At 38.6% G+C, this 15,705-nt stretch overlaps 1 protein-coding gene across 11 annotated transcripts in view; it reads right to left on the bottom strand.

Moving 5' to 3' along the window:
* Nucleotides 1–443: 443 nt before the first annotated feature.
* Nucleotides 444–15,705, bottom strand: part of pcsk6 (proprotein convertase subtilisin/kexin type 6) — a 38,511-nt gene continuing 23,249 nt past the window's right edge. Inside the window, exons 10-21 of one of the 11 annotated variants that reach the window (XM_067494627.1) lie at nt 14,704–14,807; nt 14,418–14,535; nt 13,586–13,774; nt 10,130–10,266; nt 9,865–10,011; nt 9,536–9,638; nt 8,178–8,374; nt 6,505–6,592; nt 6,309–6,412; nt 3,781–3,910; nt 1,476–1,588; nt 444–1,153 (exon numbers count right to left, since the gene is read on the bottom strand). In XM_067494627.1, coding sequence (XP_067350728.1) covers nt 1,056–1,153; nt 1,476–1,588; nt 3,781–3,910; nt 6,309–6,412; nt 6,505–6,592; nt 8,178–8,374; nt 9,536–9,638; nt 9,865–10,011; nt 10,130–10,266; nt 13,586–13,774; nt 14,418–14,535; nt 14,704–14,807 — 1,528 coding nt within the window. In that variant the 3' untranslated portion in view covers nt 444–1,055. Of the gene's footprint in view, nt 1,154–1,475; nt 1,589–3,780; nt 3,911–6,308; nt 6,413–6,504; nt 6,593–8,177; nt 9,022–9,497; nt 9,653–9,864; nt 10,012–10,129; nt 10,267–13,585; nt 13,775–14,417; nt 14,536–14,671; nt 14,808–15,705 lie in introns of those variants that run through there. The other 10 variants (XM_067494635.1, XR_010912280.1, XM_067494644.1 and 7 more) reach the window with 10 other exon arrangements.

Here is a 15,705-nt window from a genome sequence, read left to right as displayed (position 1 = left end):
GGCTCTTTAGCTGCTAAAAGCTCCACTAAACAGTTGCCACTTTTGTCTGTCGGCTCTTTGGTATTATTTCTAAGTGTAACAACGATCCTACATGAACCTTGCACAGCAGAATTTAAAAGAAATTGTGCAGACACAAAAAGAATGAGTACCCTACTTTCCCTTATCATTGACATATTAACGATTACAAGCTCAAAAGCAGTTGAGGAGGTGTCATGTATGTAGAGCAGTAGCTAAAAGTTTTGTTGCCCCTATTCCTGAGAAGATGTTTAAAAAGAGCTATTTATTCTGAATCAGTACAAAAACATCAGGGCACATAAGAGCATACATGTGTACATGAATGTGTATATGTGTTGTTACATGACTAAACACATATAAAAGTGATAGTGTGTGTGGAACGTCAAACATCACATTTAAGATTTAAAAGAAAGCAGAAACAGCTGGCATTGACATCCACAGAGTAGTTTATTATATACATTTTATACGAGTTATAATAATGAAATAAAAATAAATACCTCACTGAAACACAGAGGGAAAGTGGTCAGCAATTTAGAACTGAAAACCAAAATCATGAAATAGTAGAAAAAGTCAAACTCAAATGGCAAAATAAGGCCACTGTGTAGAGAGGACCAGCTCAATTTCTCCATATATCTGAGTATTGTCATTGATGATATAGAACAGATGTTTAAATATTTCTACACACATTACAGGTTATGAAAAAGGATGTGTGAAAATGACAACCATGGTGCCCCTGAGAGCTCATGCAAATTGAGAAAACACATGCAAAAAGACAAAACACAAGCAAATTAAAAAACTTTACCAATTTGACAAAACCAAATTGAGAAATGTCCTGCAAAAGCCACCTGTCTTGTCTTGTCTTGAGAGTGGTAAAATATTCAAGGCTGTTACATATAGGTGGTTAATTATTATAGTTCTTTATAAATTATTATAACTTTTTTAGACTTAATCAAATGATAACACTTCACTTTTAGCTCCCTGCTTTTTTTTAACATTGACTAAAAGTAATGAATAAGGAGGTGTTGGGAAATGCTGAAACCTCATCCATTCATCAGACAGGTACGGCAGCAGAACTGGTGGTAAAGCTTCTTCTCACAGAGACGGTTGGTCTTCACCATGTCACAGAACATCTCATTAGCTTACAGAGCAGAGCAGAACACAGCAGTTTTATAAATGAGTTTTCCTGTTAGCGCACCTAACCAAGTCAGACTGGCATGGTGGTTTTATATTTACAGCTGGTATTACTAAGGATGTTCATTCTATCTGTACTGTATTAACATGCAACATAATATTATGTATACTGCTGTAGTGTGTGGGGCTCGAAATATTTTAACAGAGGAAATGCTTAACTGTAGCTTAGAGGAAAAGGTCGTTTTATGAGATCTTCCACCAGACATGCACTAAATCACACAAAAACCAGTGGAGAATTAGGCAAATGTAGGTTATAATTTCAAACTCACCATTTTTACATGAGGCATTTACAATACAAGTTCTGCTGACAAGACTGTAACCCTCTTTGCATTTGGTGCAGGTTGTTCCAGGATCACTACAGCTCAAACAATTGCCCTCACACCTGGAGACACAGTGTTAAATAAATGCAAGTCAAGTCAACTTTATTTATATAGCATGCTGACATATACAGTACATGGAGGGGCGAGGGGCTCAATGAAATATAGGGGGTGGGGCCCCCTAGCAGTCTAATTCTATAGCAGCATAACTAGGAGGTGATCCAGAGTAACTAAGCCATATTTTAATATACATTTGACCAAAAAGTAAGGTTTTAAGCCTCCTGAATCTGAACTAGGAGTTGGGTCCACATGAGTGGAACTTGATAACTACAGGCTCTGCCTCCCATTCTTCTTTTGGACATTCTAGGAACCACAAGTAGTCCTTCACTCTGAAAGTGAAGTGATTTATTGGGATAATACAGTACTATGAGGTCTTTCAGATATAATGGAGCTTGACCATTGAGAGATTTGTTTGTAAGAAGGAGGGTTTTAAATTTAATTCTACATTATATGGGAAGTCAATGGAAAGAAGCTAATGAAGAAATATTATTTCTACACAGCCCCATACACAGCAACATGTGACACACTGTGTACAGAAGTGGTAGAAGTACACAAACTCAATACTCAAGTAAAATTGCAAATATTGGCCTAAAAGAAATCTCCACTGCAAGTACCACTTCAAATAATTTACTAAAGTAAAATGATATACATTTTACAAGTACAAAAGTAAAAATGGCCCCCTAAGAAATCAATATACTTTAAATAATACTTATTATGGTAAAACATTTACAATAATTGATAAAAAGGGTCACTGTTTAATAAAATGTCACTGTTTGTGAAGGTGGATCTGATTTTAACTACTTTATGTGCTTACATGTGATTAATGTATGGTTTATAGCATATTTCTTTCTGTTTTCTCAGGCCATCAGGACATGAAGGCCTCTATGTCTGTTAGTGCTTGTAGTTTCAATAACTGATTTATTTCACATAAAACAAATCTCTAGACCAGCCTTCTTGAACCTGCGGAACATTGCCAAAATTAGGAGTATTCTGTCTCAAAGTGATGCCAAAAAACTACTCCATACATTTGTTACTTCTAGGTTGGACTACTGTAATTCCCTACTTTCAGGATGCCCTGAAGATTTCAACTTCACTAGATTCTCTCCATTGGCTTCCCATTAAATCTAGAATAGAATTTATAACCCTGCTTCTTACATATAAAGCTCTGAACGGTCAGGCTCCATCATATATAGAAGACCTCATAATACCATATCATCCCAGTAGACCACTTTGATCTCAGAATGCAGGCCAGAATTTCCAAAGGTAGAATGGGAGGCTGAGCCTTTAGCTATCAAGCTCTTCTCCAGTCGAACCAGCGCCCAGTTCAGATTCAGAAAGCAGACACCCTCTTTACTTTTAAGTCTAGGCTTAAAACCTTCCGCTTTGCTAAAGCTTATAGTTAGTTATAGTCATGACGCTATAGGCTTAGACTGCTGGGGGACCACTCCCCGATGCACTGAACTCCTTTACTCCCCTTGACCCTCTTTCCTGCCCTCTCACCCCACAATTGCCACCCCTGTATGACATTAACTATGTGTGTTTTCTCCCAGAGTCATCTTTGTCTTTCTCTGTTTCCCTCTCTCTGTCCCTTTTTGCAGGTGTCCCCGGCCTTGGAGCTGTGTGTTTCCAGTGTGCAGCTACAGGTCCTACCAACCTGCCTAATGTTTTGTTGTTGCTTTTTTTGCTCTTTTTCTTTTCTCTCTTCTCTTTCGACTCACCCCAACTGGTCAAGGCAGACAGCTGCCCACCCTGAGCCTGGTTATGCTGGAGGTAGTTTTTCCTCTCCACTGTTGCCTAGGGCTTGCTTCAGGGGGTAATTGTTTGGTTCAGTCTATACATCTTTATAGTCTTGACTTTATTCTGTAAATTGCCTTGAGATTACTTTATTTTACTTTACTTACACATATACATACATATGCACACACACACACACATATATATATATGTGTGTGTGTGTGTGTGTGCATATGTATGTATATGTGTGTGTATATATATATATATATAGTTGAATTGAATTGAAAAAGTAAATGTAGTAGTAGTAAATGTACTAGTACAGAAACCTTTGGAATTCCATACCTATCTTTTGTTTGCAGGGAGAATTCCTCATTAGAATTAACATAAAGGCAAAGCAAAGTATCACAAAGATGATGTATAACTTAAAACAGTTTTTTGTGGGTTTCAGTATTGTTGCACTCACCTGTGACACATCTTATGTGGAACTCCTGCTGCCTCAGCAGAGTAGTAGCCAGGTGCACAGGCCTGCACACACTGCCACTCTTGCTGCAGGTAACCCTCAGCACACTGAATACACTCCTCTTTACTCGGACCTGGGAAACACAGATAGCAATGCAAGATAAAAACCTGTAGGACACATTATCAGGAGCATGCAATACTTTTCGAGAGAGGTGATAAGGGAATAGGCTCAACAGAACTATGGCTCTTAGTCAGCCTGGCTACAGTGCTGAACAGAAACCGGGGGTTGTTCTTGTTTTATTCTATTAATGATGAATAATATGCTGTTCTGGCATCACGGAGAGCTTTTTTGTACTTTTTTAAACTATTTTTCCAGGCTAAGTGAGATTCTTCTAACTTTCTGGAACGCCACTTCCTTTCTAACTTTCGTGTTGCCTGTTTTAAGTTGTGTGTTTGTGAACTATACCATGGAGATCGCCTCTGCTGGTTTACTGCCTTCTTTTTCAGAGGGGCAACACTATCGAGTATATTACTTAGTGAGGCTGCAGAATTGTCAACAAGATAATTTACTTGTGCAGGAGAAACATTAAGGAGACTACTTTCCATTGTATTAACATATGGTGAAGCAAATGATGAAGAAATAATTTCTTTAAATTTGTTGACATCTTTTTCACTTTATAGCTTTTTCATCTGCTATAGTGGAATTTTTCCCTAACTGCTATATAGTCCGTTATTGTAAATTCAAATGTTATTAAAAAATGGTCAGACAGAAGAGAGTTGTGAGGAAATATTGTTATCTTATCTGCTTCAATCCCATACGTAAGGACAACGTGTGACTAAAACAGTGAGTGGCATTTTGGGAAAAACTAATTGAATCTAATAATGAATTAAACGCAGAGCTCAGACAGTTACTGTCAGCATCTACATGAATGTTAAAGTCACCCACTATAATGACTTTATCTGTACTAAGCACTAAATCAGATAGAAAATCAGAAAATTCAGTCAAAAACTCTGAATAAGGGACTGGAGGACGGTACACGATAACAAATAATAGTGGTTTTTGAGTTTTCCAGTTTGGGTGTGAAAGGCTAAGAGTAAGGCTCTCAAATGAGTTATAACTATGTTTAGGTCTAGGGTTTATTGATAAGCTACAATGGAAGATTGCTGCAACTCCTCCACCTCGGCCTGTGCTTCTAGGAACATGATCATTAATATGACTTGGGGGGTGTTGACTCATTTAAACTGACATATTCTTCCTGCTGCAACCAAGTTTCAGTGAGACAAAATAAATCGAATTGATGATCATTTATTAAGTCATTTACTAACAGAGATTTAGAAGAGAGAGATCTGATATTTAATAATCCACATTTAATAGTTTTGGGTTTTTTTTCTGTAATAGGAGTAATCTTAACTTTTATTAGGTTATCATGATTAACTCCTCTTGTTGTCATATTTAGTTTATGTAATTTAGGTCGGGGAACAGACACAGTCTCTATAGGTATGTGGGAGTTGTGGGGGGGTGACGGTTGTAAGGACACTGCAGAGAGGCGTGTAGGACTGGATCTCTGCATCCTAGGCTCAACTCTGGATTGTCATACTTTTGGTTGTTTAATAAAACCAGCCATATTTCTGGATAAGAAAGCTGCACCATCTAAAGTAGGATGGATGCCATCTCTCCTAATCAGCCTAGGTTTTCCCCAAAAACGTTTCCAATTGTCTGTGTAGCCCACATCATTTGCTGGACACCACCTAGACAGCCAGCGGTTGAATCTCTCTATCTCCTTGAACAGGTTGCAATTGTGTCCATTTTTACCACTGTAAGCCAAAACTTGCCTTTTTGGGGCTCTTTCAGGAGGATATTGCCAGAACAGCTTCACCAATTGCGTTGTACTTTCAAAACATGGATAAATGCAAAATATGTTCTAAGACGTATTTAGCAGAAACAAACCCAATGAGTATAGATGATGGCAAGTGAAATTGGGAGCAACTCTGACAACAAACATGGGAAAAGTCATTAGTGTTGACTCTGTTGTGAACAGCAAACTTAAACATAGCTAGTACAAAGTATTCCTACACTACAGGGTTAATGAGGAACTATAAAAAGAGTATTTTTTTTAAATAGGCTGTAACTTTAAAAAAGACTATTGTTATAAGACCAGCTTAAAAAAACTTGGACCAATCCTTTAAATCTATCTATGGGGTGGCTGTAGCTCAGTTGGTAAGGCAATTGACCATGGACCACAGAGCCTTCAGTTGGTAAGGCAATTGACCATGGACCACAGGGTCAGTGGTTCAATCCCCGCTCCTGGCTACAAGTCAAAGTGTCCTTGGGCAAGACACTGAACCCCAAGTTGCTCCCGGTGGGTCAGGTGAGCACCTTGCATGGCAGCCACCGCCATCGGGATGTGAGTGTGTGTGTGTGTGTGAATGGGTGAATGGGAAGCAACATTGTAAAGTGCTTTGGATAAAAGCGCTATATAAGCAACTTTTTACCATTTACCATCTAACATTTACTGTAGAAACTGCAAATACCTGTACAGGTTCTACAAGATGGGTGGCACTGGCTGCACGTCATCTCTTCCAGATGGAAAAAAGTTCCATTGATGCACTGTGGAACACAAGTCATCCCTGCCAGACTACAAACAAAAAACCCAAATTACATTACAAGTTTTAAAACTAAGTTATAAATCTGTAGAAGGTTTGACATGTCGTATAATGCATAATGTACCTGTAGCCTTCACGGCAGGCACTGCATCTGTTTGCAAATGTCAGGCATCTCGTACAGGTGTGATGACACTTCAGACACCGTTTCTGACCTTACACAGAAAGAACAGGCAGTCAGTGGTGGAAGAAATCTAACATTTACTAGATTTGCAAACAAACTTTTACAGTTTATGATTTTCATGGCTTTAAACAATTTAATTGAACTTTTTGTACACCTTATTAATTTAATAAATAAAACTGCACGAATTAAGTGCACAATTAATTTGTTTTCATTACCATTGGATCAAAACTATACATGCAGTGTGAAAACTACATTTAGACACACTTAGATTATTAATTCTATAGTACTGACATTTCCAAAATGTCTTAAATCACTAACTCCAAGGCCTCTTAACTTCCTGTTAGTGATCATGACTGACTACAGCTTGTGGTTTCTCTGTGCCAACATTAAAAGGGTTTGTTTGACAGCAATCATTGGATTAACCAACAAACAGTGCAATGGGAAAGTCCAAAGAGCATAGTGCAAGTCCAGGAAAAAGTTAGATTTACAAAAGCCAGAAATGTCTTTTGTAGCCATGTCTAAAAACAACTACACTCACATTCTAAGATCATCAGCTCAAACAACTGAATGTAAATACATGTTTTTTGGGAAGTGGAACAACTTTCCAAGTTCTGGAAGAAAACCCAAACTGTCTCACTGAGAAGACTTTGTTTTTAGCAGCTGTTGGAACACCTCTGTTACTATTGACATTCAAATTTGTTTTACATCGCAATGAAAGGCTGCTGTCCAAGATCAACATGTTCAAAGCTTTTTTAGTCAACTACATGAATAAAGAAATGTTTTATGGACATTTGACATTACAAATACTGTTTTGATTGCCACAGTGACCAGATGTCACTGTGATATGTTTTGAGGAGTAAAGGTGAGGCATTCAACCCCCAGGAACAAGTTTACAATTGAGCATGGTAGTGATAGCATAATGTTCTGAGGCTGTATGCTTTCAGTGGACATGATGGTTTGCGTGAAGTAGGTGGAAGCATACAGCATACAGCCACATCTGCACATAGCTGGAAGCATGTAGCCTGCTGTCAGGGTGGGGTGTTCACAGTCTATTGGATCAGTGGGGGAGTCACACAGTCTGACATGCTCCATGTTCTGACCACCACGTCTTGCATTGATGACATATTTTTATTTAATGGGGATGTGTCAGGGTGCATTAGCACCTGGACTACAAAAGCTGTGTGGTCAGATGCATCTCAGATCACCTCAGCAAGTTATTTGAGTGATTGGATCACAATCCATTTTGATGGTTATTTACACTTGTATTTAGTGCTGTCCACTTGCGATCCAGTCACCTAAGTTTTAAAACTTAGGTGACTGGTAAAGAAGGTAAAGAAGATTTTTATTGTGGCTATAAACAACAAACTATGTAGCAGTGCATCATGTATGTGCAGCTGCACAACTGTCAAACAATAAGAAAACAAACCAAATTCTGAGAAGATTGTTCACTTGGGCTACTTAATCTGCTTGTGCTGTCTTGATTTAGTTGCAACTAACTTGCTAATATGAATAAGAAACAAAGAACAGTGATGTTTAAAATTCTTTCAGTGAGTCCTAATGACATACAGATACATATCATATATTCTTACAAAAAATCTGTGGATGTGATGACTTACTCTCATCACCAAAGTAACCTGGGGGGCAGGTATTGACACAGCTGGAGTTGAGTGTATTGAGGTAAAGGCCTCTTCTGCAGGAGAGACACTCTCTGGCTGATTGGGCAACACATTTCTCGCATCCTTTAAAGCAGCGTCTACATCTGTGAGATCCTATGTCTTCATAGTGCCCCAGTGGACAGTGGCTCACACAGTTTCTATACACATATAAAGAATAGTGCAAACAGAGTTAGCCTGCAACAGCATGTAGATAGGCATAAGATAACAATCCGAACTGCTCGGGGTAAAATGTGATTTACTCTTTTGACTAAAGATTAGACTGAAACCAATCACAATAAAATGGCAAGGAAAGAAAATGTTACACAATCAATATTTTGGTAAGTAAAAATGATTTAATGCCATTAAATCACACATGTTCATGTTTGGGTTAAGCTTCTGGTAAATACGGACTAACTAGACTATTTATTTTAACTTTTTCGCCACTTAAAATATACAGTTCCAGTGTTCACTCCCTTCTAGAATTCTTTTTGGTCTTATTTGGTGGGCCTGCTCCAAAGGAGCATCCCCAGTCTGCAGCTTAAATTAACCGGTTGACTTCTGAATCCCCCACCTACCTTCTGACAAATCAAGAGTTCATATAAGATTTGTCTTTGCCACTCTACCATTAAACGTCGACTGGTGAGGAACCCAGGTACAGTCTCTTCCATCTTGCCGCTAAAGCTTGTAACCCCTGCAGGAGCTATAGGTGTCTTGGTTGGCTCAGTTTTTGAAGAGGGTCTGCCCCAGACAGATTTATACCTGTGCCATGTTCCATCCATTTGTTAATAATGAATTTAACTGTAGTCTGAGAGATATTCAACGATTTGAAAAAGTTCTTGTGTTATTCATTGATTTCTGCTTTTCAACAATCTTTGCACTTTACCTAGATGATGTCTGTTTTCACTTTGACATGAAAAATACTTTTTGTAAAATTTTTTCAAAAAAGCCAAATTAAATCAACTAAAATTCAAAGTTAAAAGGAAATAAAAGAGGCTAACTTCCATGGGGAAATAATACTTTTTTATAGGTACTGTATCCCTGTAACTTCGAAATGCTCTGTAACTTTCTGTTGTTTGTTGTTGAGCAGTTAGTGGATAAAAGTCTGGAAAAAAAGAAAACTGGAAACAAACGTCTTTGGGTTTGTAACTGAGTAACATGACCATTATTGTTAGGACATGATTGATTAGTGCAGCCTCATTGGCCACCCCAGTACTTTTCAGGAGTAAGTCTGCCTATTGCAAAAGTATTTAATTAGTCTACAACTAACTTTTTACTTTTTACCTTTACATCTGGTTCCATTTCCTTCTATCAGCTTTTACCTGCCACTTTTCAAGCTACCCAAGCTGAAATGAACACAGTTGAGGCAGTGGTCAGCATCTGGTCCATCGCAGCCCTGGTCTCCACACTCATTGTGGCATTGTCCTGGGTAAAGGACACTGATTATCATCATTTATTATTCTATCATATAGGATGAGAAGATAGCAATTCATTTCTGCGTCTGCCTGTTTTATATTTATATTTTTTTTTCTTCTTTTTTCAGATCACTTTAGAATAATCTATAAAACTATTTTTTTCTGAATTTGACTGTGCATTACTGATTTCAGTTTATTGAAGGTAAGGGGGTATTTTATGTTTTGGATTCTCTCACCATTGTACTCATCATCCACCTCTTCCTCCAGGAGCTCCTCTGGTGCTGGGAACTCCAACATTCTTGACTGGGAATGCTGAGCACTGTTTAGTGTGTAAGGGTCCTGAGATGTACCATAAAGGATCAGTGTCCATTCTTTTAGGTTGCCTGTACAAAGTAACAATATTATACAAAAATATAAAAGGTAATAAACCTTTTTAAATGTACCAGCTTTAAATATGAATGTAACTTTTGAATCTGACTGTGCATGTGTGTTGGACCATACCCAACACGTCAGGGTTGCGTGGCTTAGATGGTGAGTCAATAATTTCCAGAGTCCAAGTGCCTACTGCCCTCTCACCCCAAAAATGAACACTCATAAACTCCCAATTCCTAAAGCCTTCCTTGGAACTATCAAACAACCTGCAAAAACAGCAACATGAAATATAGCGTGGTAAAAGTGATCTTAAGCAGATAAATGTTCCATATTGATCAGCTTACATACCCCTTTAAACCCCCCAAAAAAGAACTGATTTATAATTAATCATGCTTTTAGGGCAAAAATTTGGAATATTAATAACTGGCAGAAGCAAATACATGATCTCAGTCAGAATCGCTGCATTCCTCTTACATTCGTATTTAGAGAATAATTTATTTTTCAAGTGCACTTATGATAGATGAGACTTTGGCCCAAACCTGGAATTTTGATGGTAGGTATTGGTAGGTAGGTAGGAAGGTATTTTCTTGATTGAAAAAGGTTTGACAAAGTCTTTCTGTAGTTCACAAGCTATAGTACAGGTGTCTGTATAGTAATTCACAAGTGAATGCTTGGTCTCAGAAGAACTAGCAAAAACCTTCTCAAAAAAATAAACAGGCCAGCAAATATACTGACCAGCCACACTACTAAAATTAAAAAATATTTCAGTTAGGCCAACATGAGATTAAAAATGGAAATGGTAAAACAGTTAGCAAAAAAGGGGTCCAGATTAAACAGCAACATACAAGGAGAAGAGATGAGAATTCTGAGCCTGGAGCTTGGACAACAATCAGGTGACAAGTGGCAGTGGGAAGGGGGCTTAAATACTAAAGGGAAAAGTGGAACAAGATGCAGGTGGTGAGGGCTGTGGTTCTGGGCAGATGGCGACAAAGCACACAAAGGGAGCTGTAATAAAAACAGGAGGTGCCTGAAACAGAGGACTGGATTGAATGGTTTGATCTTAGAGACATGAAACTTAGGATAAATACAAAGCTCTCTGGGGAGCTTGAGGGTCACCGCCACAGGGTTAACCACCTTGGCATTGAGGAAGGGTCCAATGTTTGATTTTGGTTAGGGTGCAAGAAAGGTGAGTGGGATGTTGCCTGTGGTCTCCCTCTCCTGGCCCATAAAATTATTGGGACAGGATGTCCGACTAGATTGCGGGAAACAGGACAATAAGGGCCCACCTGGCATGCTAAAAATTGAGTCTCTTGGGCATATAAATTTAGTCCAGGTTCTTATGGTTGGTCCAGGCCTCTAGGACCCATTAGTTGAGGGTTTTTAAATGTTGATAGATAATGTTATGTAACAATAGCAAGCAATCCTTTTGGAGTAATGGTGATAGTAATTTTAGTCAGAGGCAGTCCATTTGCCAATATTTTGAAGAGACAGTAGGATTTCCACTATTGTTAGGGAAATAACTGTCTCCAGTTTAGCTATTGTATTGTAATCAGACCCTGCAATCCACCATCCACCTCCACAGCTGACCTTAAGCTGCCAGACTCAGGTATCTGTTGAGTTTGTAAACCTCCCCAACAGAATTCTCACATGGCATTGTCAGATCTTATTGGGTATCAGTTGTACCCATGGTTTCTACCTTTGCAGATACTGGGACTCTTTGAGATCTATCATACCCGGTTAGTGATGAGGGAGGATCCAAAAAATATACTTCTTCTTCTTCTTTTCCTTTCGGCTGTTCCCTTTCAGGGGTCGCCACAGTGAATTACGGGCCTCCATCAAAGCCCGTCTTCTGCATCCTCTTCTCTCACACCAACTAACTTCATGTCCTCCCTCACTGCATCCATAAATCTCCTCTTTGGTCTTCCTCTAGACCTCCTGCCTGGCAGCTCCAACCTCAGCATCCTTCTACCGATATATTCACATTTTCTCCTCTGAACATGTCCAAACCACCTCAATCTGGGCTCTCTGACTTTATCTCCAAAACATCTAACATGAGTTGTCCCTCTGATGTACTCATTCCTGATCCTGTCCATCCTCGTCACTCCCAAAGAGAACCTCAACATCTTAAGCTCTGCTACCTCCAGCTCTGCCTAATGTTTTTTCTGCAGTGCCACTGTCTCTAAGCCGAACAACATCTCTGGTCTCACCGCTGTCTTTAACACCTTTGCTTTCATTCTAGCTGATACTCTTATCACACAAAACACCTGATACTTTTCTCCAACCGTTCCAACCTGCTTTAACTCGCCTCTTCACCTATTTTCCACATTCTCCGTTGCTCTGAACAGTTGACCATAAGTACTTAAAGTCCTGCACCTTGTTCACCTCACAGTTCCACCTGGCTCCCTCTCATTCACACACGTATTCTGTCTTACTGCGGCTAAGCTTCTGTTTTCCAGAGCAGACCTCCACCTCTCTAGATTTTCCTCCGCCTGCTCCCTGCTCTCACTACAAATCACAATGTCATCTGCAAACATCATAGTCCACAGAGATTCCTGTCTAACCTCATCTGTCAGCCTTTCCATCACCAGAGCAAACAAGAAGGGGCTCAGAGCCAATCCTTGATGCAGACCCACCTCCTACTTGAACTCCTCTGTCCTCTCTCTGTTAATGGTACATGTTAAATATCTGTACGCACCAATGTTAGAAATTTCATAAAACCTGAGTAATAAGTGCTCATTTGTGATTTCATGATGTTTTAGTTAAATCACAATCTAAGGGAAAATCATTGCCAGGTATTCTATCAGATTGTATGTGAGAAATGTGGTAAATGTGTGATGAAACCACAGCACAAACAAAAGGTGCAAACTAAGTTCGGGTCTGTGTGAGAGAGAAAGACTGAATAATGAATAATTACATAGATTACGTTTATGTCTAAATACATATTTACATACATATATATTTTTATATGACTTATGCTAATGCCATTACATGAAGTGGTTGTGTTATATTTTATTACCAATTTAACATTCCTGAGCATATAGTGATTAGGAAATAATATAATGCACATTCAAAACAGCTCTCCTTTAGAAAAGAGAAGTAAGTGTTTCTTATGATGGCATGAAACCTATTACATACCCTATGCTTTAAAATAATAGAAAAGTCTTGTGAACAATTCAGGCTAAATTCTGACTCAATCCTTTTGTTTTTGTTTCTGTCTAATTATTTAGTTTTGTGAGCTAAGTTTCCTTAGCTCACTGGATACATTTTTCTGTGCTTGTTAATTATTAAATTTTTAGCTTTTACAACATGCCAAGTTTAACTGTTTTTCAAGTGACCAAAGTGACTAGAGATTAGATCCCTCAGTTTTTGTATTTTTGTAAGATCAAATGATTCTGCTGCCTTATACTAGTCATCTGTGCTAAAGTTACATTGTTACCATATATTAAATGTAGTTACAGCGTCATCTGGACATCATGCCAAAGGAAAACTGGTGCCCAACAGAGGGGATAAATTATTGATTAAAGTGCATTTTTGCCACAGATCTGATTCTGTAGCATGTGGTAGTGTGTATAGTAAAACTCTCACCTCTTAGCCAATAGCTGTGACCTTGTCCCAGAAGGAGAGATCAGGTTGATCTCCAGGTCTCCTCGCCTTGGGTGGACAATCAGAACCTTGACCACCACATGCTCCAGGTAATCCACATGCTGCTCAGGTTCTTCTAAACACCCAGAGGTGGTTATGCTGCTGTTCAGTCTTTGGCCAGCTTGGATGTGCCTAGAACAGCCATAAGCCTTTATATAAATGTAGTAATGTTTCAGCAAGACACAAGTATAGCCTAAGCCAAAACATCTGTCATCCATCTACGCACATGTCTCTCTCTCTCTCTCTCTCTCTCTCTCTCACACACACACACACACACACACAAATGCAATTTTGCAAAAGAAATATTTTCCACTCCTCAGTCAAAAGACCACACCGGGACACATATCTGAGGTATAATTAGATTAGCTTTAAAAAGACCTTATAAATGCTGCCTTACTCCCTTATTCAGTGAACCCAGTCATATTATTGCCACCCAAGACTAAACTCAATAGACACCAAAATGAAAATCTGCTGTGCATTTAAATTTGGACTCCTGTAAATGTTTGTCTCTAGACCAGACTTCTAATAAAGGGTATTCTAGCCTAGAGTCTTACTGGCTGTCAGCAGATTATATCATTACCATTATAAAGTAGTGAACCAACAGTGTACTGAGGTGTATGCAAAGTACAAAAGTAGAGCTAGACTGAAATTACAGCTACTGTAAAATGTCAGCATGTATCGCTGCAAAGAAAATGTCTTAATAGTAGCCATTGTGCTTGCAGTCATTTGCTCTGGAGGTCAGATTCACACTGTGCCTCTCTGCAGTTCTCCTCACCTGGAGTGACGCTTAGCCATCTGACTGCACATGTGCTGAGAAGGAACAGTTCTCCACTTTATAGCCTCAAGCACCATGGCCTCTGCATCCACCAGGCCAAAACCATACAAATGGCTGACTGTGAGGGAAGACATGCACTGATTACAACACAAAGACACTAATAATTTATTCCATAAACATGTGTTAAATATATGTTGGGATGACCTGCATGATGTACAAAATTATATTTTCCAATTATAAAACAGTAAATGTACTATGTTAGTATTAGAAGTATATTGCAGTATGCCTCTATGTCCAGCAGCATTAGTCTTCCAGTCGTTAGCTTTCAGGTGGACTGGTCTGGATGTCTTCACCAGAAGATGTTGTACATCCCTCCATGTAAGCAAAAGACTGCAGAAGAGATAAGCCGATTTGAAGAAATGCACCGTGTGTTTGCTAAAAAGTCCTTTTAATCTTTAATGTGCGTTCACACAAGTAGACATAAAAGATACAGAAAGAGGCAGGGCATCATCCACTGTTAGAGGTAAAGGTTTAGACTGGTAATAGTTTATATTATTCATATAGTCAACATAAAAAAGGTACTGTCTGTGTATCAAAACTCAAAACCCTGATACATTTTAATCTTCTTTTTAAACAGCTTCTTGCTGTTATTATAACACATATTACCAAATATCTATTAATCCACAGCTCAAATTAGCCCCTAAAAATGAACATTTATTTGTTTCAATAATTTGTCCAGCTTGATAGATTGCTGTGTCGGAGTCCTATTTATGATGCAATTGGTTATAGTGTTGTAAAGACTCAAATGTAGGTGTGAACTAGGGCTGCACCTAATGCTTTTTTCAATTAATTTATCAATTATTCTTTTGATTAATTTATTAATCTATAGATTATTTGCCCAATCAGCTTTTTTTTATTTTTCAACATAACATACAAGTTTTTATTCATCAATCATTTATATTTCAAAGTAATATTTCAAAAGATGCATTGCAGGGCATTATTCTTATCCAAAATAGGCCAGTCTTAACTATTCGATTCAATTCAATTCAACTTTATTTATATAGCGCCAATTCACAACAAAGTCATCTCAGGGCACTTTACAGAATAAAGTCAAGATTATAAAGATGTATAGAGAGAACCCAACAATTCCCCCTGAAGCAAGCCATAGGCAACAGTGGAGAGGAAGAACTCCCTTTAACGGAAGAAACCTCCAGCAGAACCAGGCTCAGGGTGGATGGCCATCTGCCTTGACCGGTTGGGGTGAGTGGAAAGTGGAGAGAGAAAAAGC

This window comes from Channa argus, chromosome 2 (genome assembly GCF_033026475.1).
Source record: "Channa argus isolate prfri chromosome 2, Channa argus male v1.0, whole genome shotgun sequence".
Lineage (NCBI taxonomy): Eukaryota > Metazoa > Chordata > Actinopteri > Anabantiformes > Channidae > Channa > Channa argus.
Note: the sequence above shows the minus strand (reverse complement) of the source record. Positions and strands in the feature narration are given on the sequence as shown.